We start from the raw sequence: 25,933 nt of genomic DNA, 5'->3' as shown, positions 1-25,933 counted from the left end.
CATACAGCAACTTCCATATAATGAGGTAGATAAGCATCTAAAAAAGTGCAGATGAGATAAACTGTGAGCTGCTGCGGTTTTGATTTTACTAAACTGTGACATGTAAAAATGAAAGTAATCTTGCTAGCCATCTGCAGACAGTTCCTGCTCCTCTGAGTCTTTCTGTCGTTAACAGAACTGCCAGGAGGTGTGATCTGTACGCCGTTGGAGTGTAATGCCTCAGAGACAGGTTCCCTACTCTTCTGTAGTATATGCACAAAAAAATGTTTTATTTCCAACGCTCGCTTTTATAGTATAAACTAACTGTTTGTGGTTCAAACACAATGGTCTTCTCACAGAAACTGTCCCATGGATTTGGGGAAAAGTGGCTCCATACTCCTAGTATGAAAAAGTGATAGCATGGCCAAGGGAAGAGCTGCTTGGAGGTAGTTTGACTGGAAGGCAACTGCTTGGTAAGCTCTTCACACTGGGGGTACCACCCAGGAGCTTCCCAACAGCTGTTGGGAAGGAAGAGTGGACCTCAAGTCAGCTGCAATCAGGTTTATTAGATCAGCTGCAATGCCATAAAAAAGACCTGAGTGTTTATCTGGCTGCCAGAGGGCTGTGAGGGAGTAAAGGAAATAGCCCAGCGCTTATAGCATTTGATCATTCCTGGCCTGAGACAAAAGTAATGACAATCGTGGTGAACACTGAGGTGAAAGCTTTCACTGTTTGAAAATTTGCTGTAGTGAGATGTGTGTCGGGCAAATTTTAGATTCTACAATGTACTGTTCTTAATAGTTCTGCAAGCATTGCACGGTAAGGAATATACAACGTACTCCTTGATTTGAGACCTGAAAAATATAAGTGTTTTTAATTTTTTCTGGCAAGGGTGAGCTCTTCTACATGTTCTATGACCTTTTCTGACCCCAGTGGAGAGATGACCTGCTCAAGAAAAGACTACTCTCTGCATCTGATTTAGTATTTAGCAAAACTCAGCTTCAGCCCTCCTGTATTGACATGTTGAAATACAGCCTGTAGGGGTTTTTTTTTTCTGCCAGCTTCAGGAGTTTTTCCAAATACACTAACATCATCCAGATAATACTACATTCCAGGCTTGTTATTAAGAATTATTAACATATTTGAAAAGCTCTGGGTGTTGATTCAGGTCCATATGGCGTACAATCAAAAGAGAAAAGTTCCATTAAGTGTAATAAATGCTGTGAAACTCAAGCTGTCTGGACATTTGGCAATATGCATTCTTTAAATCAAGAATAGAAAACATATTCTGCAACTATGACATCAGTATCTGTAAATGGTTAATGGTCAATCTCAATGGCTTCGTCTGGTTTCCCTAAGTCTACACGAAACCAAGTATTCTGGTTTGCACTTTGTCAACAGTGTGCTGAAACTAATTCAGAAAATGCAGTGTCTCCATCGGTATAATTTTGGGCTAATTTTTTTTTATAATTATCTTGTAACAGCATATCTCATTCAGTTGTACAGAATATAATCTTCATTGCAAAAGTGGCACTTTAGATCGAATTGTCATGCTATGAGTAAACATTTCCACATAATAGCTGATACTATTTCTTTTGCAAGAGCTGAAACTGGAATTTGTATTGCAGTAGTGTTTTGTTATATTGAAGCAATCCACATATATATACACACACACACACGCATATGTAATGCAGTTCCCAGATTTCTGCTTAAGCGGATTACACAAAAACCCCCTGCCCTATCAGTACGTATCAAAAGCCAGGTTTCTATGCAGGAAACAAGAAGAACACTGCTCTTCACGTAGCTCACTATGTAACATCAAGTGTCAAACTTCTATAGCATTGCAGGCAAATGCGTTCACTCAGTACTGAAGCTCAGAAACCAGTGTCCAGTGTTATTTTAGTAACATATGACCGTTCTAATGCAAGAAAAATTCATCTCTAATAAATAGCTGCTTTCATCTGTGGTCAAAACTGTAACATCTGGCACTGTAATGTCACATAAGTATTGCTTAGGTAGAAATTCATGATATATTTTAATATAACATCTTTCTGCAGTATTTACAGGTTATCCAATATGGATTACAAAGTGCTGTGGAGACAGCAGTAGCATATTTACACACACACATCTATACACACACATACATATGTTACATATGCTGTAGTATGCATCGTTCTAGTGGCTGCAGTTTGAATGCAGTTCACCATTTCTCTATTTTCCTATTGCTAATTCAGTTAGAAAAGCAATGGGTACAATCTCTTGTAGTGTCAGGTCCAATTCATGCAGCAAGTACTATCTATAATCAATAGGAAATGCTTTCTTCCATAAGCTAAACTTGACCTTTTCCTGTTGTGCCTCTAGACTTGTACTTGATTTTTAACTTCCTTAAAGCAGCAGTGTGGTGTTTTGTTGAGTCACTTGGTTTCTGTGTATGCTGGCAATACTTATTGGATTCAGCTATGACATTAATTGCAGTAAAAAATACTTAAATTTCAGGAACAGATTCTTCTTTTTTTCATGAAAGCATGGAGAATGCACACCATCTCTCTGTTCTGATACAGCACACAGCTTAGGTGGTTTTCTTCTGGTTTTCTTTCTCCAGCAAAGTCAGTGCCATTAACTGTAGGTATAGGTTTTCCAATCATTTGCATGTGAACAACAGAAGGAACTTGGGAGCAGCTGAACTTTGTAAGAGTGATGCAAATGAATTAAATGACAGCATAGACACTCTACTAGCTGAATAGAAACGATGTAATAGTAAATGGATTATTCCAGGTGTCCATAGAAATACCAAATGAAAGTCTCATCCTGACTGGAACAGGCAATAGTAGAAACCAACCAAACCAACAAAAAAAAAAATCCACTAAGTCAGATTATCTTGCAGACTCCCTGAAGTTTTTGCCTGACACATGTCCTCCTCTGTCCAGCACCAGTGCTGCAACATCAGAGTTCTCCTGAGTAACGGAAGCTCAGTTCATGTTATGTACATGAAGCAACTGGATCTTCATCTATCTGTGAACAGATGGGGAACTAATGCAGAACATTTTTTTCAGTCTTAAACCAGCCACTTATGATGGGAGTGACTGACAAGCCTGCCTATGCTTTTGTGTTTTGTTGTTGTTCCAATACTAAAAACAATGAGGGTGTGTCAAAGGCAGTTTTAGTTGGGTACTTAATTACTACAGATGTAGGCTTTTAGCTTGGGGTGTGAGACATGAATGGAGCCTTTATGGTGGAGGACTAGACAGTTACTAAAGGTGAGGAAATGGAAAAAGGAGAAAAAGGAAGTAGGACAGAGATAAAAGGCAGAAAACGAAGTCAAAGAAACAGACAAATAAGTAATACCAGTAGCAAGCATTTCCTTTCCAAATGTTACTAAGGTGACAAAGGCGGCTTTCAGTAAGTCACAAATGAATATGTAGCTGTTTCAACAACTGAATGATTGTAAAAATTTTTACACAACCTAACTCTGTTGAACCTGAAACATTCCAATTGCAACAACATATTTTCTCAAGACCAGTTCCAAGGCGTACTCAAACCCTATGATCAATACTATACACTCTAGAATCACAACTAAATTTAGAAGCAGCTGTTTTAACAGAATTTTGTTTCGTTCATGTTTTCATTTTAAGCAGAAATGACTTATGAAATCTGGAAAGGTGTCATGGTGAAGAACTATCTTCCATGCACCATTTCCAATGGGGACAGGTGAGGAGGAAGAGTGGAATGCGTCTGCAGCTGGAACACTATACACCATCTGAGCACTCTGAGACTGCTTTGGGAATACTTCTAAGTCACCACTTCTTCCTTCAGGGCTGCCCGGTCCTTTTCTAGACAAACCAGCCAGAGCATTGTGGTTATTGGAAGTGATTTTTTTTCGCCCCAATAAATAGTACCTTTGTGGGCAAATAAGGTTTAAGTTACCAAAGGCAAGGTGGCAAGGCAGAACGGGGTGCTGCTGGGTGACGGATGAAGGAGGGAGCAGGGGCTGAACAGATGGATACACAAAAGCCTGAATTTTTAACTCGTTTCAGTCTGAACAACGAATGCCAAATATATTTCAATACTATTCCAAATATACTTTAATATTTGGGGGAGAGGAAGAAACTGAGGAAGAACCCACATCGTAATATCCTGCAATTCAGGACGGTGTGCTAAGTCTTTTGATTCGCATTTCGTGTATGTCTTAATCCGAGGTCGTCTAAGAAGAGAACACATCCCTCGGCAGTTTTACGAGCGTAGCACATCAACTCCTTTGTTTACACTGGCACAAGAAGATGTTCTTTCCTGCTCCGATAACAGAAGGAGCCGAAACGCTAACGCGGGATCTCTCCGAGCCGACACCTATTCGGACAGGGGTCGGTCTGTCAGACTTCGGCACGCCGCTCGAAGCGAAGCAAGGAGGGAACCGCCGAGGCGACAGGCACGACACCGTCCTCGCGGCACCCCGCTCACCGCGGCCCGCCGCCGGCCCGGCCCGGCCCGGCCCCGCAGAGCCCGAAGGCTGCCCCCGCCGTAAGTAAAGGGTTTCGGCGTGAAACGGGGAGAACCGCGGGACACCGGGGGCGAGACGGGGCCCGACCGCAGCCACGACTCCACCGACCGACACCCGCCCCGCCCCTCCCGCGCCCTCAGCGCTGCGTCCCGGGGGAGCGGCCCCCCCCACCGCCCGCCTGCCGCGCGGCACCACGGGAGCTGTAGTCCGGCACCGCCGCCCCCCTCCCCGCGCTCCCCCCGCCCGCCGCCGCCCCCCGGCCCGGGGCAGAGCGGCGCCGCGGCCGCTCTCGCGAGGCTTGGCGTCGGGAGCGCTCTCGGGCGGGCTGCTCCGCCGCGGGGATGTTTGGTGCGGGCGCCATTCCCCCACGTGACGTCATAGTGCATTGTTGTGAGCGTAGCGGAGCATCCCTCAAGCTGTCAGCTGTGCCGCCGCCGCTGCGGGGAGCCGAGCCGGCCCGGCCCCCTCTCCCCTCCTCCTCCTTCTCCTCCTCTTCTCCCGCCCCTCCCGCCCCGGGGGCTCTAGCGCTCGGTGTCACCGTATCATTGTCCGTGCGGAACCCCTCCGGGACCCCCCCCGCCCGTCGGCTGCTGCTGTCCGCCCTCCCCCCGCCCCCCTCCCTCCCTCCCTCCCCCCCCCCAGACCACCTCAATGAGATGCAAACATGAAAGACAAGAGGAAGAAGAAGGACCGCACCTGGGCCGAGGCTGCCCGCCTGGTAGGTGCCGCGGCAGCATTGTGTGTGTACGAGTGAGTGAGTGAGCGAGTGAGCGAGTGTGTGTGTGAGTGTGAGTGTGCGTGCGCCGCCAGCCCGGCGCGCTGCCCGCCGCTTTGTTGGGGCCGTTGGGGCGAGCGTGCGTGTGAGGGAAGGAGGGAGGAGAGAACGGGAGTGTGTGTGAGAGGGAGCCCGAGGGAGAGTGAGTGTGTGTGAGAGGGAACTCTGTGAGAGGGAGAACGAGCGGAGAGAGCGTGTGTGTGTGCGTGTGTGTGTGTGTGTGTGTGAGGGAGCGCGAAGAAGTGCGTGTGTAAGGGAGTGCCCCTGAGCGTGAGGGAGCGCCTGTGCGGGAGCGGGCGTGCGGGCTCCACGGAGCTCCTGCCCGTGCGAGTTGGGGTGTGTGTGTGGAGGGAGAGGCCGAAGTGCCCCGCGGTGAGGGTGTGTGGTGTCGGTGAGGGGGTGCCCCCCCTCACCCCGGCGGCGCCGGGGCAGCCCGCTCGAAGCGCCGGTGAGCCTGGGCTGGCGGTACCGGCAGCTCTCTGCCCCGCTCCCGTCCCTGCCTGGAGAGGAGAAATAGCTACGTCCCTTCCGCGGTGTATGTGTGAGGAAATGCCTATATTCTTTTCTTCTTTTGCATGACTGTGTGTAAATAGCTAGGGATTGTTTCTATCTCTGCAAGTTCACGCATCCCACGAAAATCCCTCCTTTTAATGCTAGGGAAAAGTGAAATATCCGGGAACTGTTTTTATCCCTTGAGTGCGGACAGAAGGACCGGGGTGAGGGGCGAGGACGTTAGAGAGAACTCTGTCCTGGGATTTCCTTTCATCTCCTCTGCTTCGCCCACTGAGCAGGGAAATATCCAGGGCAATTGGACCCACTTCTGGAAAGGCTCCGTGGCTCTGGAGACCTAGTCCATTCCCACTTCATTAAGAAACTGTCTCCCTTACACTTCTGTATCTGTTTTCATGATTTCGTATTATTGTTTGCTGAGTGTGATAGTGCACATTGTTTATGTTGTTTTTCAGTTTTGGAGTATGTACAGGTTCATTTCATCCTAGGAATTTTACAACGAATAGTTACAGTGCATCGTGTATGGTTGTACACATTTGTATGTGTGTCTTCTGCAAAGTTGGGTCTGGTTCAGCTTCAGCTGGGTGCATGGAAAGATGACATGGAAAGACAGGCTGCTGGTTACGTTGCTTTTTGTATGTACACCAACTTTATCTGTTATCTCTCGCTAATACAGACTTAATTGCTTAAGTGACATGTCTGTGCTAACAGTGCATCTGGTTCTGGTAATGGATATTGATCTCTTATTACTATTACTTGTTAGTAGTGAAGCGTATTTCTTGCAAAAATGTTTTCACCTTCTTGTATAAATTCCTGCATAGGAAGTTCAGCCTCTCTCTCTCTCCTGTGTAAATAATTATAAGGTATTAGACGGACACTACCTATAGATGTCTCTGTAAGCTGTACCGAGGTATTCTCATATGCTTGGTCAGTGCTAAATTCTGGCATGGCTCATTGTACATCCTACAGCGTTTTGTAATACTGCAGCTTTTGCAAAGATGTTCTGGTACAGTGTCGCTACTGTCCCCTCATTTCTCACAATTGTAACAAAAGTTTAACTGGAATGTAACTGTCACTTTAAACTGGCAACATGTATTCAAGAGTCTATAAAATACATCAAATGCTGTTCTAACTTTACTCTTTCAAGTTGATACTGCAGTTGCCACTATAAGCTGTATTTTGTTTGAGAGATGTGCATGAAGGAATTTTATTGTGTATCAAGTAAAATTGCTATTCCCATATGGTCCAGTATATGGAAAAGTTTAAAGCTTCTGGAGAACAAAGGCTTAGCCAGTGTTGAGGAGGAGGGATGAGACTCTTATCATGATGTTGTATCACCTCACGCTCCCCCCAGAAGGGTCATGATTTGCTAAAATTGCTGTCTACAAGTGGTGGAGATGCGCAAGGTCCAGGCTGTTTTTATCTAGCCCCCTGGGGTTGCCAAGTTGTGGAGAACTTGTCCCAAGTTGTCTATTACATGAATGATACATAGTGCTGCTCACACCAACTACAGTCTTGCACCGGGCTTTACTTGTATAGTGACATATGTTTGCAAATCACAATGAAAGATTGAAGCCAGAATTGCCACTCCTTACAGTGTTTTATGTTAGGACCCTGATGGTTCATTATGACTTTGTTTTCTTGGGATACGTCAATAATGTATTACTGCAAGGTTTGATTAAATCAATTTCTTTCCAACGGCAAGTAAACAATGAAGTGATTGATACCTACTCACAAAAAACGACTCATGAGTTACCTGAATCAATATGTTGTAAAATTGTATGCTGCTGAATTATTTTTAGGAATGAGAGGTTGAATGAATAACATCCACCAAATGTACAGATATTTATGTGTTAAGTTTTCTACGAAAGCCCTTGCATTACAACAATACTGGGCTTTCAAAGTGAAGTGCTAAAAAGTATGAAATGACAGAGGTAACATTGCTGGCATTGCTTTTTCACTCCGGTGTGCACATCCATATATTACAATCTAGACTTTAAATGACGTGCTTCCATGCTAGTTTCCTCAAGTACTTTAAGTTCATTCACTAGAGCTGCTGATTTTTCATCCTGTTTTCTTTGTTTGATGTCTGGTACTTAATTTTCTATACACCTTTCAAACTCAGTGCAAAAATATATTTTTCTTTTATGCTTCAGTCGTACATACATAGCTATTATTAGCAACACCCAGTAGCTTTCCAAATGCAAATGTTTCTATAGTTATAACATGCCTGTGAAGTTAAGTATTTTGACCTCTGCTTTACCCATGCAGAGCTGAGACATGAAAAGATTAAGTACCTTACTCAAAGCTGTTCAGGAAATCTGTGGGAGAGGCAGCTATGGTACAACAGCGTCTTCGTAGTAGTTCTGTTTCATAGTCAAAAAATCATCTTCCTTCTGTGGCTACACTTTTGCCTCATTCACTCTCTATTACTATTTCTCTCACAGTAATTATGAGAGAAATGGATATGGTCATGTCTCTATATTCGATGTATATTGAAACTCATAATGCACCATGTAATAGTTATGGATAAAAGGGAGTTCAAAAACTGGACTCAAGCCTGAAATCATTACACAGCTTTCCATTTCCCACATTCACAATGAAAGAAGCAGAAGTACTTTAGAAAAATATATTACATGACTTAAAATGCATTATAATGTATAAGTCTAAGTGGCGAGGCTCCAAACTGACAGTCAGCGGTGCCTTTACTGTTTTGGTATTTGATTAAAGGGTCTTTGAAAACTTAAGTTCCTGCAATGCAGTGTTTTTTCAAGCTGTTCCCTACATTCTTAAAGCATAAGCAGGAAAGGACTCCCATTATATTAAGTTCTCGCTGTAAATACCATGTATGTGATACAGGCAGTAAAACAGGAGCCACCGGCATGTCCTGTATTGAAACTTGCATTTTGAGGAAGATGTCTCCTGCAGAGTTGAATCTTTCTGTCTACAATACACTGCTTTTTCCCTCATGCAAGCCTGCTTATCTTAGGGCAAGGCATAGCCCAGCTTACAAGCATTCCTGAGAGATGAACGCATGTGCAGGATCAATGGAATGGTGGCATACCACTAACAGTTCATGTTACAGAACCCATTTTGTAGAACATGCGTTTTTATGGACAAAATTGCAACCTGTCTTTACAACCTGCCAAAGGGCGTATCTTTGATGTGGACTCCATATGTCAAATCATTTTGTACTTTGTATCAGGCTAGAGCAATGCTTATGTATGACCTGGGCATTTTTCTTCTTTTTGTGTCTGATAGACAAAGATAGAAATGCACTTAAATACAATGAGATACACTTTAAAAAATGAGAACAAAAGAAAATCTTTAAAGGAAGGAGGAGAAACATCCTGTCTTTCCTCTGTCTTTCAGTTGATCCTCGTTTGATGAAACCATATTGTAGTTTTCTGGTCATACATGGAACTCACAAAAATTGAATAGAAAGGTTAAACACTTGAGTAGTTTAAGCAATTTGTAATGATTCCTTTCAGTTGAAAAAACTTATATCGGTTTAGTTTCAGCTGTTCTTAAACTGGCTGAAAGTCCCAAAATAGCAAATTCTGCCTCTTAATAATTTCATGCCATAAGATACTGCATAAAAAATACTGAAATGAAAAATACTGAGAACAAAATGTGTCCAAGGGTACTCTGCCAAACAAGAACTGATAACAGTTTTAAGTAGGTAGGAGTGATCCAACTTTTTATCACTTGACCGCTAGACATGATCCTTTGTTATTCGTGGTACAGAAAGGTGAAAGAGGCCTAAACAAAATGAATGGAGGCTTCTCACTTCAGGAATGCAGAGCTCAGTGTATGTATGAAGTACAGAACATCTGCCCATGAAGGGTGATAGTTTATGGTAACATTTTAAAAGGATTTTTTATGAATAGCTTGCCCTTATTATTGCCCTCTTCTCTTTCCTGTAAGTGGTGTTTTGAAACACAGTTCAGTTAAGTCTTTACCACTAGTTAACAATAAAGCAGAAGAAAATCAGGAATAACAGTAGGGTTGGGTTATTCATGTGTTGGACGTCCTCTCCAGTATTTTTGCTCCTTCTCCAACCTTCATTCTGAAAGAAAGGTTTTCTTGTGTTACTGCAGAATATGCACTTCACAGTGCTATGAAGAGCCCTCATGGTTCAGATTATTTGCGCATATTGGGGGAGTAATATTCATACCTTAATTGTTGTATTTCTTGCACTAGTCTCCTGACAGGATCCAGCTCTGAATGAAGAGTTGTTCTCTTGCTCCTGCAAACTTTAAGAAAATTATATGAATTAATTAAGGAAACTGATGGGGGGGGGGGAGGGGGAGGGGGAGGGGGAAGCAAACATGAAAAGCACACAAGCCATTGGAATTGTTAACTTGCATGTTACTGTTTAAAGTCGCTGGCTGTCCAAAAGCTCATTGCTGCTTCATCTGGTCTGCTAAGATAGTGGAGTTGAAACAGATTGTGGAGCGGTATGGAAGTATTTTTGCATTACATCTTCAAATATGAAGACCACAAATGAAACAAAAAATTAGAAGAGTCACTTCTGCATAGCTAAACCATTGATGTTAATCCCTTTGACTTTTATGTTAAGTCTTCGCTTTTGTTACTATAAATAACATTTTAAAGCATTGTGTGAAAAGAGCTTCATGTATCTTTAAAAATGGTAGATTTGACATAACTTTGTTTTATGGTATTAAGGATTTCTTTGTTGTTGGCTTAACAGAGACCTACTATTATTTCCATATTTGTTCTGAGTTAATTCTTTTTCAGACATGCAGAAACATTCTGGCTTGAGAAGTTTTGATGGCCTTTCCTTTTGATCCCAAATCAATGCTGCTTTGAAGAGCTATATTTTATTTTGGTTTGCTCTAGGGTTTCCTCCCATTTGTTTTATTCAAAGTAATTTTTGCATTTGTTAGACAAGGTTGAACCTGCACTTTTTTTTTCTTATACCTTCTGTGGTTGTGTTTTAAGTGTCAGTATTTTATTTTGTTAGTATGAAATAATGCAGAAATTAGTGTGTGTTAATATTTTTTATTTTAAAAAGCGATCTATGATAAAATATAAATTTATTATATTTCATCTTACCTTATGCATTCTTCTGGGGCAGATTGAGAGGAATAAGTTTCTAACTTACCTCAAGACAGCCTTTTAACCTTTGGTACCACAGACTTTTAGGAAGGCAGGAACCCAGCCCAGGAATGGGACCTGTTCTCAGTGATATGACCTTGCTTCTATCAAAGCAGAATAACGTAGGAGAAAACCCTTACAGGAACCTAAATATGAGCATTCCTTAACAATGTGAAGCTGTTTTCAGTGCCTTATGGTATGACTTAATGCTCACTGTTATGGAGAATGCTTCCAGTGGCTCCTGGCTTACCTTTCTCTGTAGAAGAACCAATATTTTCCTGTCATACTGCATGTTTCTGTTGAAATAACTGATCTGTTTTTTCTTCTTCCAGCAGTTGTCAAGTTTCTCACAAACAAGATTTGGTCAGTTGCATGTGGAAATGGTGGAATCACAGTGAAATAGTTTCCACTAATGACACCCAAGGCCCTGCCCACCCTTCACAGCTAGTTCGGTTTAGATTTGCTAGCCTAGTTCGCCAGTTCCGTAGATCAAACCATGTCATTGCAGCATCCTAGTCTGGACCAGGTAGCATGCTGTCTTCAAGGTGAAAAGCCAAACTCGCTCTGCTTCCTACTTGAGGCTTTCTTTGTTCTTTATATTGTCACCAGCAGATTACATTGCTTGGAAAGTCATTTGCTAAACTTGACCTCTTGGGTTTGGAGTAATATGGGGAGTTTTTTAGAAGTTCTAAGCTTCGAAATGTTTTCCCTTTCTCTGGGTATGATGATGATAATCTTGGCATTCCCTGTAAATAGCAATAACTACATAGTGTCCTCCTTTTCTGCTATCAAGACCTTGGAGAAGATGCGATTAGTGGAAATTGTGATTCCACAGGTTCCAGTTGAAACTGACAAAATCCTCCTCTTGAGGAACTTACAGACCGAAGGAATTAACTCTCTTAGCCTTCACTCTGGAACAGTCAGCTTGTAATGCAAATGCAGAATAACAACCTGGAACAGTGCGTGCCCTAAGCAATACTTCCTAGTACAGCCCATTTACTTATTCTGTTAGTTCAGGTAGCAAATCCCCATGCTGCCCAAGCACAACAGATTTACCATAGGTGGCCCATTTAATCTCTTATCAACTTTGAATGACAGTCACCCTCCCCAAAGAAACCCAGATTGTTTAGGTACTTGCCCTCTGAGTCTGCTCTGTCTTTGCAAAGCCCTGCTAGACAGTTTCCTATTGCTGGAGTTACTATCTTGGGAGGAGATATACCTGCTGGAAATGTGAAAAGGCTAGAGATGTTCCTTCAGCAGCTAGTGGCTTGCCTGCAGCTAATCTTGGTTTGAAGGGATGATCTATGTTTTGCTAAATATCATACCTTAAGCAGACCACTACCTAAATTCACTTACGACTATAGCACATTAGCACAGATGTCATGTCTATTGGGAGACAGTTAAGCCATCTGGCAGTGCATGCCTTCTTCCTAGATCCCCTTTGGTGTCAGTACTGACTGGGGCTGGAAACTGCACTTAGGTGCTCGAGGGATCTAGAGCAGCATCGTTCACTTTGCTCTAAGCAAGGTCTGCTGTTTCTGACATTGGAACAGGAAACTGGGGAGGGGTCTAATGTTTTCATGCTTTGAATGTGAAGAGTTCAGTTTACTTTGATGGCTTGAGCTCAGCAGGGCACAGTCTGTGTGGACCCTGGCATGTAGCTTTCGTCAATATTAGAGGACCTTTTAGATGAGGTTTTTAACATATGGGATCCAGCTGTTACATTGCAGGCTCTGAGTCAGATGTGGCATCCTGTACCTCAGGTGGTTAAAGAGACTTGTTTGTAGTGTAGCATTGAGTTTATTTTCTGTCTGACAACATTTACCAGGATTAGCAACCACAGTTCAGTTTGTTGCTCTGGGTATTCGCAGACTCATTAAGAGGACTGGACTGTATTCCTCTGGTAGAGACATCTAGGTCATGTCCCAGATTATTGTCTGTGATTTTGGAGTGATTTATTTAGAAGGCACACATTACACATTTTTTTTTAAAACTTGTCCTTCTATATACATAGATTGCTGTAGCCAAGCCTGTGGTGATGAGAATCTCCTCGCTGCTTGTAGAGGCTCAGCTCTAGAGATTATTATCTTATGGGTGATAGTTGCATCCTGTAGACTATAGTCCAACTTAGAGGTAACAACGTTTTTTGATCATCTGCATCTTCAGAAGTGTTCCTTGACAGACAGGTGTCATGAGCTAGTAGATGATTTGGAGAACTTAATGTCAAAGCTGTTTTCTCTCTTTCTTATTGTGATCTTGGTTAAGAATAGACAGGATCAGGAATTTAGTGAAGCAGTCATTCTAGTCAGGGTTTATATTGCTTTATCCTGGTTCACTTCCTGTTTAACTCGATGTCTGGAAAGGGGAAAGAGCCTTAACCAAAGTACACATCAACCATTTGAAGGTCAAAATCATCCATTTCATCTTGCTCTTAGCAGCCTGGAGAACCTGCCTGTGTGTAGTGGTTTACTATAGTTGGTGAGATGCCCTGTGAAATGTCTGCAGAGTCTAGTAAATCACAGTCAATCGTCATGTGTCATATGATTTGTTCTTGCCTTTGCGACTTGAACCTTCTTTATATAAGAGGCTCTACAACTATTATTGTATTGCCAAAGTACTTAACTTCATCTGTCATTAAGCAACAACTTTGATTTGTTTATTTTTATTTCAATTCCGACAGTTTTGACTGAACAAATTCCACATCCAGATGTTTTAGTACATCTATTGATGTCTATTTTTGGATAAATGTTAATTCGTTTTATGCCTCAAAATTCCCAGTTATCTACCGGCTGCTGGGATATCTATTGACATTGCTGTATCAGAGAAGCATGTGGCATTCCATGACACTACACCTATCTGCTAATATTTCTTAGCAAGGGTAATGAGAGAAAATAGACTCTTATTGGTTGCAGCCTGCTGTCATTCTTCTGGACCAAGATTCTGTCAGCTATTTCCAAATTATGACACTCGCTTATCACACTGGCTTCTTTCATCTCATTTGGCATTTCTGTCATTTAGAAATTGCAGACAGGTAAGACCAATGAGAACCTCTTTGGAATTCGGTGTTTAGAGCGGGAAAAGCATCTTAATTAGTGCATTACTTCAGTAACAATAAAAAATGAAAGGGCCTCAAAGTCGCCTTGTCTGTTTAGACTTGAAAATAAGTCACGTGCCCCAAATTAGTTTTGTGAAATCTCTAAAATCACTTGGTAACTTTCATTACTCATAGGAGCTGGGAGTTCTCTGGCCTTTGAGGGAATCTGGTCTCTTAAAAAATGGGAGAAGGAGGAGAATAAAATGATAATGAAAAGTTGTCCAACGGATGTGATTTAGAATTCAAATGCATCGTTATCTCTTCCCCCCCACCCCGACAGTGACTGGAGAGAAAACATCAATTTGAGATTGAGAATTTTGTATCCATTTAATGGTGCTCATTCACATTCTCTGCTTTTTTGAGGCTTTTTTTGACTTCATATCTGAATTTTTTTGGCAGTTTGATGTAGCAATGCTGCAGCGGGTTTGTTCTTAGAGCAGTAGTGCTTAATGCATTCTAATCTGTTTCATAATTTGTTTCATTCATAATGCAGGGTTTTGAGACATCTTGCAAGCACTCGTTTAAAAAAAACGAAAGTAGAATAACTTAGTGGAGCTCATGTCTAGCTGTGAATAAGCTCAGTAAATCACTGTTGAAGACATTTTCAAATGAGTTACTACTGAAGATATGTTAATACCTTTTTGTCGCTGGTTTCAAGATGACTCATGGCTCCACAAGTGTGTACCTTCCTGGAGATGCCAGGGAGTACTAAGTATTTGCCCTGATTGTTCTTGTAGAGAGGTCTTTTGATTTGAAACTGTTGTGGTTTTTTGGGGTTTTTTTTGGGTTGGTGGTTTTTGTGGTCTTTTTTTTTTTTCTTTTTTTGCCAAGAGTAAGAAAAATCTGTGCAGCCAATTTTCTACATTGGCAATCCTTGTCAAACAGGTTGTTTGTCTTCCTTTTTTTCTGTTCCCTGGATGCTGTGCTGTCAAGTTGTGTTGCATTATTAAACATCTCCTGTCCGTTAAACACATGTCAGCAGAATGGCCTGGGCAGTTCATGCAAGTGCTTGGGTCCATCAGGCCAGATTGCAGAAAAGAGAGGGGAAGTGGTGGTATAGAGCTTGAGCTGCCTTTTATAAGGCTACTAATTTTTTAAAATAATGATAGAGAATCTTGTGATGATTTACTTCACCCTGCCCAGCACATCTGTGCAGCTGGAGACTTTGAATATAGATCACATTACAACAGCAGCCTCCTGGGCAACAGCTGAAGTGCTTTTTGTCAGGTATCCCAATAGGAAATATTTGATGGGAGGACAGAATAAGGATTGCATGTTTTGATGTGATCCCTCAAATTCCTGATTTAGCAGACTAAATCTTCTATACATACATAGACACACACATATGCACACACACATATATATAAAATGTCAAGTATTGTGTTGCAGCCCTGTGAGTCCGACTGGGAGAAGCATGGAAGCAAGCGTACATGCCTGAGGCGTTTTGTCTGTCCCATAATGAGCCCCAGCATCCTTTTAGATAGACAGCAATAGCAAGAAATGGACACTGCTCCAGCTCTTGGGTTGGTCCAGTTGTGTGGTTGTTTCATCTTGCAGATCAAATTCTTCATGCTAAAATGCTGTTTCTCCATCCAGTGTTCAAGAATCAGCTGACTCATTGCCAATTTCCGCTATTGCTTTTGGAGTGAGAGCTACCCATCTAAGTGGAACTTGTCAGCGATAACCAACCCTATGTCTTTGTCTTGGACTAATGCTCTTTGTCCTTAGTAAAAGCCTGTTAACGAATACTGTGGTTTCTATACCATGGGATTGACCCCAAAGAGCAAAAACCTGAAAGAAAATAGAATATTGCTTTAAGCTTGAACACTGCAGTTACCTTATGAAGAAGGATCTTTCCAGCTCTCTGTGATACAGTGTTCCAGCAACGATGAACCCCACTAAGTGGTTGTGATGTTAAAATATGCTGGTTTTTAGCATATTTGTAGAAGCACTTAAGAATTAGAAGGCTGTAGATTCACAAGGTAAATTTGGAGATTTTTATCAGTCTGGCCGTGCAAGTTACTGCATGCTGTATACATGCACTGTTGATGATTGTTGCGTTTACTAAGTACCTCCAAGGGAACTTCTCAGAACCTGTGCTATGATTAGCCCTTCACAGTAAATGTTTGATGTTCGCTGTAACCGTTGTGGGTTGTTAATTTAGCCTCCAGGCCCACAGCAGCAGTGGCACTTGAGAAGGAGACTACAGAACTCATATAGGGCTGTCTGGGGAGTTTTCCAATGAAAGAGGTCATAAATGTGGGAGAAGTGAACAGACGCTTGACTGACTGAAAGGGTGCAGGATACAGTGCAAGAGATGAGCAATAAGAGGATTGGGCAGAGTGAAAGGCCTAGAGGATAAAGTCAGTGTATGAGAAATCATTTGAGCTGTTGTGTTTTATGGACTGCAAAAAGGTAGTCTTTCAGCTGATCTGTGAACTACAGATTGAAAACTTCAATTGGAGATGAGAAACTAGAAAAAAATTTTGAGTAATAGAGTCAAAGCAGTTGATCAAGAATGTTTTGTATGGATTTTGGATATTAGATCAGAAAAGCATTGTCTTACTTTCTTTTAATCTGTTTAGAAGAAAACAACCAACCAAAAAAAAAAAATCTAAGATATCTTACTCTGTCAAATTAGTTTGGCCTAAGTGGGATTTTTTTTCCTTCAGGGACCTGTTAGAATTTTTTTGTGTGAAATAATTATTATGTTATAGAAGAGAGAGAGCTTCTGTCTTCTCTCTCCATTAATGTGTAGGGTTGCCTACTTTGCTTGGAGGTAGACTGTTTGATACAATATCAAAACATCATCTTAATATCATTCTCTTTAAATCTTTAACACTTCCATTAAATTAAAAAACAACATAAAAAAGAAAATGTCTGTGTAGTTAATTTTAATGAGGGCTGATTCCGTTTCATACTGCAATTTTCATGCGCTAACTCATTATATTAGTGTCTGAGCTGTAGGAGAATGCTTCAAGCTATTTAAAGTAATGTTAAATAAAGTAAAATAATCTCCTATCTTCATTCTGAGCAGATCTACAAAGTGGCTGCCTAGATAACTGAGGTTGGTGTATATGCAGAGTGGTTGGGAAATGCTTCTGAAAGAGCAGCAAAGAGAATGAGAGGTTTAAAAAAAACGAAAAAGTCACTGCACTTGTTTGTTATCAGCATTCTTAGAGCTGTTATGGCAAGAAGCTTCATGTGTTAGTTAAAGGTTGTGAAATGTTGGAGTTAATTTTATAGAAAAATAGGGGTGTGGAGGGGGAGGGAAGGGGTCTAGGGAAAGCAATCTGAGGATTAATGTTCTGAAAAAATTCAGGTTTTAAGTGCTACATACATGCATAATAATAGTTCTGAAGCTTATTACTTTTAGTACTTGCATACATTTTCTGGGATTAGTAGAAGAAAATGAAACTGGGTTTATGTCTGTTGGCATGTCATGTGGTGAAAAGAGTGTGTGCCTGGGTGACACTGATGTAATCCTGGGGAAAAAAATGATAGTGCCACACTGGGAAGCAGTGAAGAAGGGATGAAGATGTTGTTGTACCAATGAGGAATAGCAAATATACTGAAGAGAGGAAAAAAAATAACCTGTGACTGACGATGAAAGAAATGAAGGAAAAAACCCCTTCTGAATTTTGGGATAAAATTACATTTCATTGTTTTGTTTATTTATTTTGTTACCATTTCGTCAGCTAAAGTCCCCAAACCTTTATCTTTAAAGTCTGGATTCTTCTCAAACTTGGGGAGTATAAGGATCACAGTGAAACATCAAGGTGAAAAAAAGGTCTATGTTCTGGCCTGTATAAAAGTCAATACCTTTGTTTTGGAAATTAAATACTGTGCTTCGATTATGTTTCTTTTTAAAACAAGTTATGTTATGGGCTATCTTAGCCAAAGGAGTATTGCTGAAATTTTAAGTAATCCCTTTGAAAGAATTGAAAAGACCAAGTTGTCTTCTGAAATATTATCTCATCCGTTTGGAATTTTATCCTATTGGAATTTTTGGAATTAGTCTCAAATTATCTTGCCCAGGTTATTTGTAGAACAGAAATTTCCTAGAATCTCCCATGTCCAAAAGTCTGTCTAGTGTGGTGCTTGAATGTAAGACAGTGATAGTTTTCTTCTGATTCTGGACATCTTGGTTTATTTTTATTTTCACCTCAGAGAACATAGCATGTAAATCTCCTAAGTATAATCTTATGTCTTTGAATGAGATTCTCTGGCATAGTTAAAGGAAGAATGCATTCCTGGATTTGAACTGTAAGGCTAATCTTATTACTCATTCTCATTGTTTCAGAGGTGCAGTATGAATTCAGTAGTTACTCTGGATGCCCAAGTCGTTGCAGTGTAATTTTTCCACTTTCCAAGTGTTTTCATTTTCCTGTTCACTTATTGCTAGCTATTTTTTGGGGGAAATGGAAGATAGATCTAAAGCATGTATTATTATCAACTTGTAAAACATTAAATCTAAAAGATGTGCCTAAACTCCATAGGCATGGAATTTATTTGCCAGTAGCATTTCCTAGGAGCTAGTGATTTTTATTGCTGCATTTGCTGAGGAGATGTGACATTGGGAAAACGTGGGTCCTCATGTGTATGTATGTTTGTGATTTTAAAGAATAAAATGCGTGACTGAATATACTGTACAATGGTCACATTTTACTCTCTCTTGGTTTGCTTTTCTTGTGTTACAGTTACTGTCCTGACAGGTAACAACTGAATCTGTTCAATGTGCAGGGAGGGGTTTTAGGATAAGAAACATACTGTGGTATTAAGGACCCTTAAAAATAGAAGTTTGTCTTGAACAGAAAGCCTAGCATTATGAGCACTCTCTGTATTTATATTCCTTTATAAAATCCTCTGTGGTTCCTCTCTTGACCCATTAGTTTGTTGTGATTCTGGAGTTTGGTGACAGTACTTGCATGATGTGTGTGGCTGATGGCCATTTCCTACTGTAACCTTGTCAGTGCTTGTCCAGCTTGACTTTAAGGGGTCAGCCAGTCTCAGAACAATGCCTTCAAGCAGGGTCAGGATTTTGGAGCCTCCACAACAATTGTGGGTTATCCTGCACATTTTCAGATTTTCCGCCCATAGAGGAAGACATGCTCTGTATTTTGGTTTGAGATTTCATTACAAACTGTTGGTTTAGCACTCAGCATTTTGTCTCCTTACGAGCTCCAGTTTTGAAGTCACAGTTCACCTTTCTTCTTTACAGGCCGGAGGTCCTATCCTATTGAATTTGTTTGCCTATGCCGAATGATTGTTCCTGTTGGTTTAAGTCTCTAAGGGAAATCAGCATCCAGCTGGTAGACAGTTGTACTGATGAGGACCCATTGATTTTTTTTCTTTTATCCAATTACCGTCAATAAGAAATGTCCTTAGCTTTCATGATACTTCTTCCCTGCCATAATGTTGCACTGTTACCTGGCTGGTCTCAATGTCGGAGCTGGTCTCTGTTGCTGATCACATTATATGTGGATGAGATTAACAGCCTGATAAAAATATTTAAGTCAATACTTGAGAAGTCTAGATAAAGATAACGCCTTACAGTGAGAGCTTTCTAATAATGTGTTCTATTTGATGTAAATCAATAGTAAAGACTTGCTAGTCTTAATAGGAAAAAACCCTTTCATATCAAGGATTAAAGTTTACCTAGCTTGGCATGATTTAGCAGTATCCAGAAAAAGAGATGCAGAAACAGACAATTCATGTTCCTTTTTGGAGAAAAAATAATTCTTCCCTCTTTAACAAAACTTTTGCTTATCATTTTTTTCTTTTTTCCCACCACAGCATGATCTGAAGTACTTTCTTTCATAAGAAGGAATGGGGAACATGTAAACAAAATATTCTGTGCGCGTTTCTCCAAAGTGATAGGCTTTTGAAAGACTATTACCTTAAGTTTAGAAAGGTCAGATTATTTCAGAAGGTCTCTGGGAAGAAGTGAGCGTGTAACTTTTCTCAGAACTTGAGGAAAGCTGCTCCTTCTATGTATTTATATATGAATACAAGCACAGATACAGAGCTATTATATGTTCTTTCTAATCTGCCTGTATTGTGACAAATGTGTCTTAGTAATAGTTGTTAAATAGTGTATTTTCCAAACCTTTAAACGCATGATACCAAATATAAACCACCAGTCTGGACTTCGGTTCTACAATAAATGGTATATTTAAGTCCACCAAGTGTGGGTGGACTTAGGTGATGAGATGGGGGAAAAGACTATGTGGAAAGACCGATAAGAAGGACTGAACAAATAAATGACACAGAATGGGTATGAGTTAGTGAACAGCAAAATATTCTCCTATTTTTGAGAATCTCAGATGAGTAATTGTCAACTGTACCATCTGTAAGTAATGTGGGCTTCCAAACTTGTGGCAATTAAAACTGCCTAGCATCCCACTCCAGCCCTCTATTTTATTCTGTGTACAAGTCGGTACTGAAGACTAATCTCTTATGACATTAATCGTCTCATGAGGAGAGACGAAATAAATCACAGTAGCCCTTCCTCTCTTCACTCATGAAGATAAATGCCATAACGCGATGGCTGATCTTTGTTATGACACTAACCATTATATATTTAACAGAGATAGCAAAATCCCACTGACAGCTAACAAAAGAATTCTCTCTTTACACATTCTATGAGAAGGCTGTATTTCTTTAGTTCAAAAACATGACTTACCATATCTGCTCTCAGAGCAATTTAAGCAGTAGATCTGTATTGTGCCAGTGAACTCTATTCTTTACACAATGATGTAATGATTCAGATTAATGAGAACTGAAATGAAATAATTGTGCAAGCTCTGGAAGGAAAAAACTGCATTACACCCAAGGACTCTTACGACTACTCTTTTGTATTGTCCATCCTGATGAGAAAGAATAACTCACCTATTTAAAATAAACAAGCAAGCAAAGACAGTCCCCCCAAAAAAACCCCCAACACCTCCCTTTAAATCCCTCAGTACAAAACCACATAAACAAACAAAACCCCAAACAACAGTAGCAACAAAAAAACCCCAAAACCACAAACCAGACCCAAGCCTTCATAAAAGCTTTCATAATTTTTCATTTTGTGGAGATTCAGTTTTCCATTTTGTCTCCAGTACTCAAACAGGTAGGTGCAATGAACTCAAAGTGGCTTTTTGTTGTGTCTATGATTGCAAGGGATGTTTAATTTTTCCAGCTTTATCACTTGCTGTACACCTCTCTGGAATTTCTTTCCCAGTTTTCCACTCATTAGGCACATTCTGGTCTTTCTTTCTGGGATAAAATTACTAAGAAAGATTCTTAGTAATTTTCTGCATCTCTGCCTGCCAATTAATTTGAAGGGTGTGATTCCTGTGTGTGAGGAATAGAACAAACAACTGAGTTGTGAAGTGTATGGACTTCCTTTGTAAGGTTAAGAGGATCAGTGTGACTTATACTGGCTATTCACGTAAGCATCAAAAGGTGCTGTAAATTTCATGAGGTAGTTTCGTGCCATCTATCTGACAGAATTAAAATGGAAGTTTAATTTTTACAGTTTTACAGAAGTGCTTTTTGGTTGTTTAAATATGTTTGTAGTGCATTAATGGAGTCAATGTCAGTTGCAGCATGAAACTTGTCTTACCCTTTTAGTGGATGAGTTTTACCTGATGTAATCCTTAAAATGGCCTAAACTAATACATAAGAATATTTAGGTAGAGTGCATAATTTTAAATATTTTATTTGTATTCTGCTATTCTCTCTCTCCCCCCCCTTTCCATTTTTTTGCTTTCTTTTTTGCCTTCTGGAAATCTAGGTCTGTATCTGTAGGACACTGTCTAACAAGATAAGCTCTTATTGTAGAGCAGTGGCAAGAAAACCGGCATAACTGTCACCTCCTGTTAAATTTGGTACATTCAGAGAGTAGCCAGTAGGAATTTTATTTCTCACATTAAAAGTAACCCTTACACATTACATTTGCCTGAGGAAATTAAGTGATGAAGGCTTTTAAAACAAACACATATTCATTCTCTGCTGATTTTTCTGGGAAGTTTTACTCTTCGTGGCTTTTTTTATTTTACTATTCTGAAACATAAGTTATACAGCAAACTTTTTAATGTCTCAGGAAAAAGAAATCAAACAACTCTTTCAGCCTTCAATCAAGAAAATGGCATGTATGGAAGTGAATATGATTGGGGTTTGGTGCTTCTTAGTTTGTTTTTTTTTTTTTTCCCTGTTCCCTTAGTAGTGATTAATGTGTTCACACAGGTGGTAGTTCTTTCCTCTGTTATCTGTAATATAAAGGCAGCTGACAGGGCACTCATATCCATTCTGCTCCATTAGTTCCAGTCACCTAAGCATGGCCTCTCTTCATTTTGTACAGGGGTAGGTGCAAAAGGGGAATTTTTATCCCTGCTGGAATTAGAGGCATTTCAGGATTGTGGCCTGTGCGAGCACCAAATGAGTGCAGATTTCAGTAATAATGTTGGGTGGCAGAGCTGTGTTTTGCTCCTGGCCCCTTTTCTGCAATAATTATTCATAGTTGTAAACAGCTTTGCACATGTTTTTCAGCTGGGTGCACTGAAACAGAAATTAAAACTTCTACTCTAAACTAAATAAGCAGAGAATATGGTACAAGCCACGGGAGGTTCACAATACGATTTCACCTTTCAGCCGCTAAGAGCTACAGCATGCTGCTGCCTAGCTATTCAGTATCAACTGCCTAGACAGCACTTGTGTACTTGTGTGTGGATTTTGGGGAACCCATGACAATGAGCTGCATCTCTATGAATGTGCTAATGTTGCAGGAAGTAAAAGACACAGGAATGTACTGTGGGAGTGTACTGTGGTAGGGACAATTGAAGAAAAGTATTTCAGTAGGGATGCAGAAAAGTGGAAGATATGGGAGATAAGGGGTATTGCAACACGTCAAAAAATGAGTGTATCACTTTGAGCGCAGAGAACATCTGGGCAGAGTGAGAGGCAGTGGGGTATTGTGATAGAAAGCAAGAAGGGGTATGGCTTGCATGGCTAAGCAGAAGTCTGGAGGCTGGACTGCACTGTCAGAATTCAGCAGTCATTCTGAGAATCTGGATGCTCCATTGCTTGAACTGAAGTCATTGCTAGTAATCCTGCTGCTAATAATGGCACCCATACCATGGTAGCAAGTTTGATATCCTGCTCACTGGGGTATGTATCTTTGATCCTGATCTTACAGAAATCTTATAGGATTCTGTGTGCACACTGGGTTCATCCTGTTACAGCCACTGAGGTGTTTATGGATCTTTGCTGACAGAGCCTTTAAGTGAAAGTTCCTGGTTGCTTGGACAGGCTGATTGCATTACAGAGAGAAATACGAAGGTTTTGTTTTGTTTCAGTATGTCAGACCAGATCAATAAGTCAGTTGTTTAGGGTTGAAAACTTTACCCTGTGTTTTCTGGTGATGTATAAGGCCGCTAGCAATGGCAAGATGTCATTGCTGCTAGAGCTTGTGGCTTTTAACAGAATAACACAATTGTATGTTTAATTTTAACTGAATTGTAATCCAATTTCTTTTGAATTCAAAATGTCAAGCATGCAGTTTATCTGGAATTTCAAAGCACTGTTGCTGCCTTTCTATCAGTTTAAAATATGACATTATAAATAAATGAAGAAAAGAACAATAAAAGGGTCCAGACATCTCAGAGCAAGCTTCAAACCAGCCAGTCAAAGCAATGGAATCAACAAACAAATCATTCAGCTTCTTTCTTGGTCTTTCCTTTCATTCAGTATTTTAGGAGATGATAATGCTGTATGTATCTGTCAGGTTAGAAAAGCCTAGGCAGCTTCAGACTGACTTGCAAACATTCTGTAGCAGAAATACTCATGCAGGAAACTTCCAGATGTTCCCTGTAGCTCACACTGAAGTAACTGTAAAGCACTTTTAACTGAAAGAGGGCTGGGGAAAAACGGGGTTTGAGTGTACTTTAAACCATTTGAGCTCTACATGTCAGTAGCATTACCTCTGAACCTAAAAAAAGTGTGGACTAGCAAGCATGCACATAACTGATGTTAAAACTTAATATATTTCAGCAGGTTTAGGCATTTTTACATGTTGTTTTCTTGTTCATGTTAGGTTTTTGTTCCTTTCTTTTCTTGATGGTACTTTTATGTGTAGTGATCCATGGATTATAGAGACAAATTCATAGTATGGAGTATATAGTGAAAGATGTGTCTTATGAAATGCACCTTCTTCTACTCAGATTTTACAACTTCCTTATTGTAACTGCAACTGCTCAAAGTCAAAAGTCCTACAAGAATTATTACTCCTGTTAGCTTCTTTTAATATTTTAATACTTGGAAACTACTTTTTACCTTTCTCTTAACATCAGCAAGAGTTCCATGAGCATCTGTTTGAGAATTTATCTTAAAATAGGTTGTAGTGCATCTTCCCTTCTTATTTTCATCCCTCTATCCTCTTTTTCATGTATCATGCACCCTCCCTTTTCTCGATCTTCTTACTCTTTTCTCCTCTTCATCCATCTCCATACCCTTCCTTTCTTCCCCTACTCTGTACCGTGCCCTACCCTTCTCTCCTAACCATTTACCCGTCTGTCTTCACACAAAGGGCTTTGAACTTTTACCAGGCTGCTGATAATTCCCCAATGACTAAAGCTGTTAATCAAAAATGAATACAAAAGATTTGAGTAGGGCATTTCCCACAATAGAAGTCAGTCCTCCTGTTAACCTCACATAAGCAGCCGGAAAAGACAATGCTGGATTTTTACCAGGACGCTGTTCTTGTACCCTGTTTGGGACTCCATCTTTCAATTCATCACTGTAGTAATGGGTGGCCAGAAAATATATTTTATGCTTAGGAGAAGGAGAGTTATTTTTCTGTTCTCTTATTTATGCCACTGTCTTTCAGCAGTAAAGGTTGTCTGTTGTCCAGTTCAGCCTGACTTGTATTTTAGCTGTTCAGTGGGAGCAGTGGCAATAATTGTACTATTCCTTTCTCCTCCCAACTTCTTTAAATAATGTTCTAAAAAGAATTGCTTCAGTTTGTGAGTAGTGGCTCAACCTATAGTTTGACCAAGCAGATGTGATAAAATGATCCTGATTTTTGTCAGCTACCTGACCGTGAGATTTCTGCAGGCAGCTTCCAGAAATAGAAGAAGCTCTGCCTGGTTCCAGCTATAACTGTATTCTGACTGCACAGTCAGCATAAGCAAGCCTACTGGACTGTTCTGCCTGCTGCTTTTGGACCATGGCACAGCATCTGACCACACTTGGTTCTAGTTTAGAAGCGTCATTTTCTGTCAGTAGTGGCTGCTTCTCTGGCAAAGCTTCTCACTTTCTGAAGGAATATTTATGGGTGGCAAGAAGGCCGACTTCTTCATAATTCGCCTTTCTTCATGCTGTCCCTCTGGTTGTGTCCCCTCTAGTGGTTGAAATGCAAACGATTCACGTAGTCACAAGTAGCTGTGTGTATATACATTAAACTAATCATTCCATTAACTATGTAGAGGTTATCTTCTGATTTTTAGGTGAGCTGAGCATTCAGGATTTCTCTCTTTGTGCAAAGCTTAGAGTCCTTGCTCTGGAGTTTTCTTGTCAGCAGTTCACTGGAAAGTGTTTATTCCCCAGTGTGGCAACTGAGTTTTTTGGGCGGTTGTCAATGCACAAAAGGTGATAGATGCCATGGTGAGAAAAGGAATTTGGACTTCTTCTTGTCCCATATAACTGACATGACTTTTCTGATTAAATGGGGACTGTATGTGTTTGTGGCATCTGTGCAATTATTTAATATCACTGAAGTTATGGGTTTGTACATGTAGGTGTTACAAACATAACAATTTGTCAGGCTGTAACCATTTGCTGAGAGGTTTGATTTCCACTGTGTGTGTGGTAGGATCTGAGTTGTCTTTTCTTTGAGCCGTTAACCAGGGTTTGAATGAATACCAAGAATACATTCAGTGCAATGTCTACTTCAGTTCTCTTCCAGATTGTCCTG

The 25,933-nt window shown here is 40.5% G+C and overlaps 1 protein-coding gene and 1 long non-coding RNA gene across 2 annotated transcripts in view; one reads left to right on the top strand and one right to left on the bottom strand.

Annotated features, from left to right (window-relative positions):
* Nucleotides 1-4,043: 4,043 nt before the first annotated feature.
* LOC115612078 lies at nucleotides 4,044-5,307 on the bottom strand. The gene is made up of 2 exons (XR_003992876.1): nucleotides 5,171-5,307; nucleotides 4,044-4,323 (listed from the first exon to the last, which is right to left on the bottom strand). It is a non-coding gene; the product is annotated as an uncharacterized LOC115612078 (long non-coding RNA).
* ASXL3 (ASXL transcriptional regulator 3) overlaps nucleotides 5,117-25,933 on the top strand; it is a 125,106-nt gene continuing 104,289 nt past the window's right edge. The window contains 1 exon segment of the mRNA XM_030495897.1: nucleotides 5,117-5,192. Coding sequence (XP_030351757.1) covers nucleotides 5,139-5,192 — 54 coding nt within the window. The 5' untranslated portion in view covers nucleotides 5,117-5,138.

The sequence above is a fragment of the Strigops habroptila genome, chromosome 1 (genome assembly GCF_004027225.2).
Source record: "Strigops habroptila isolate Jane chromosome 1, bStrHab1.2.pri, whole genome shotgun sequence".
NCBI lineage: Eukaryota > Metazoa > Chordata > Aves > Psittaciformes > Psittacidae > Strigops > Strigops habroptila.
This window is presented reverse-complemented; position numbering and strand designations above follow the sequence as displayed.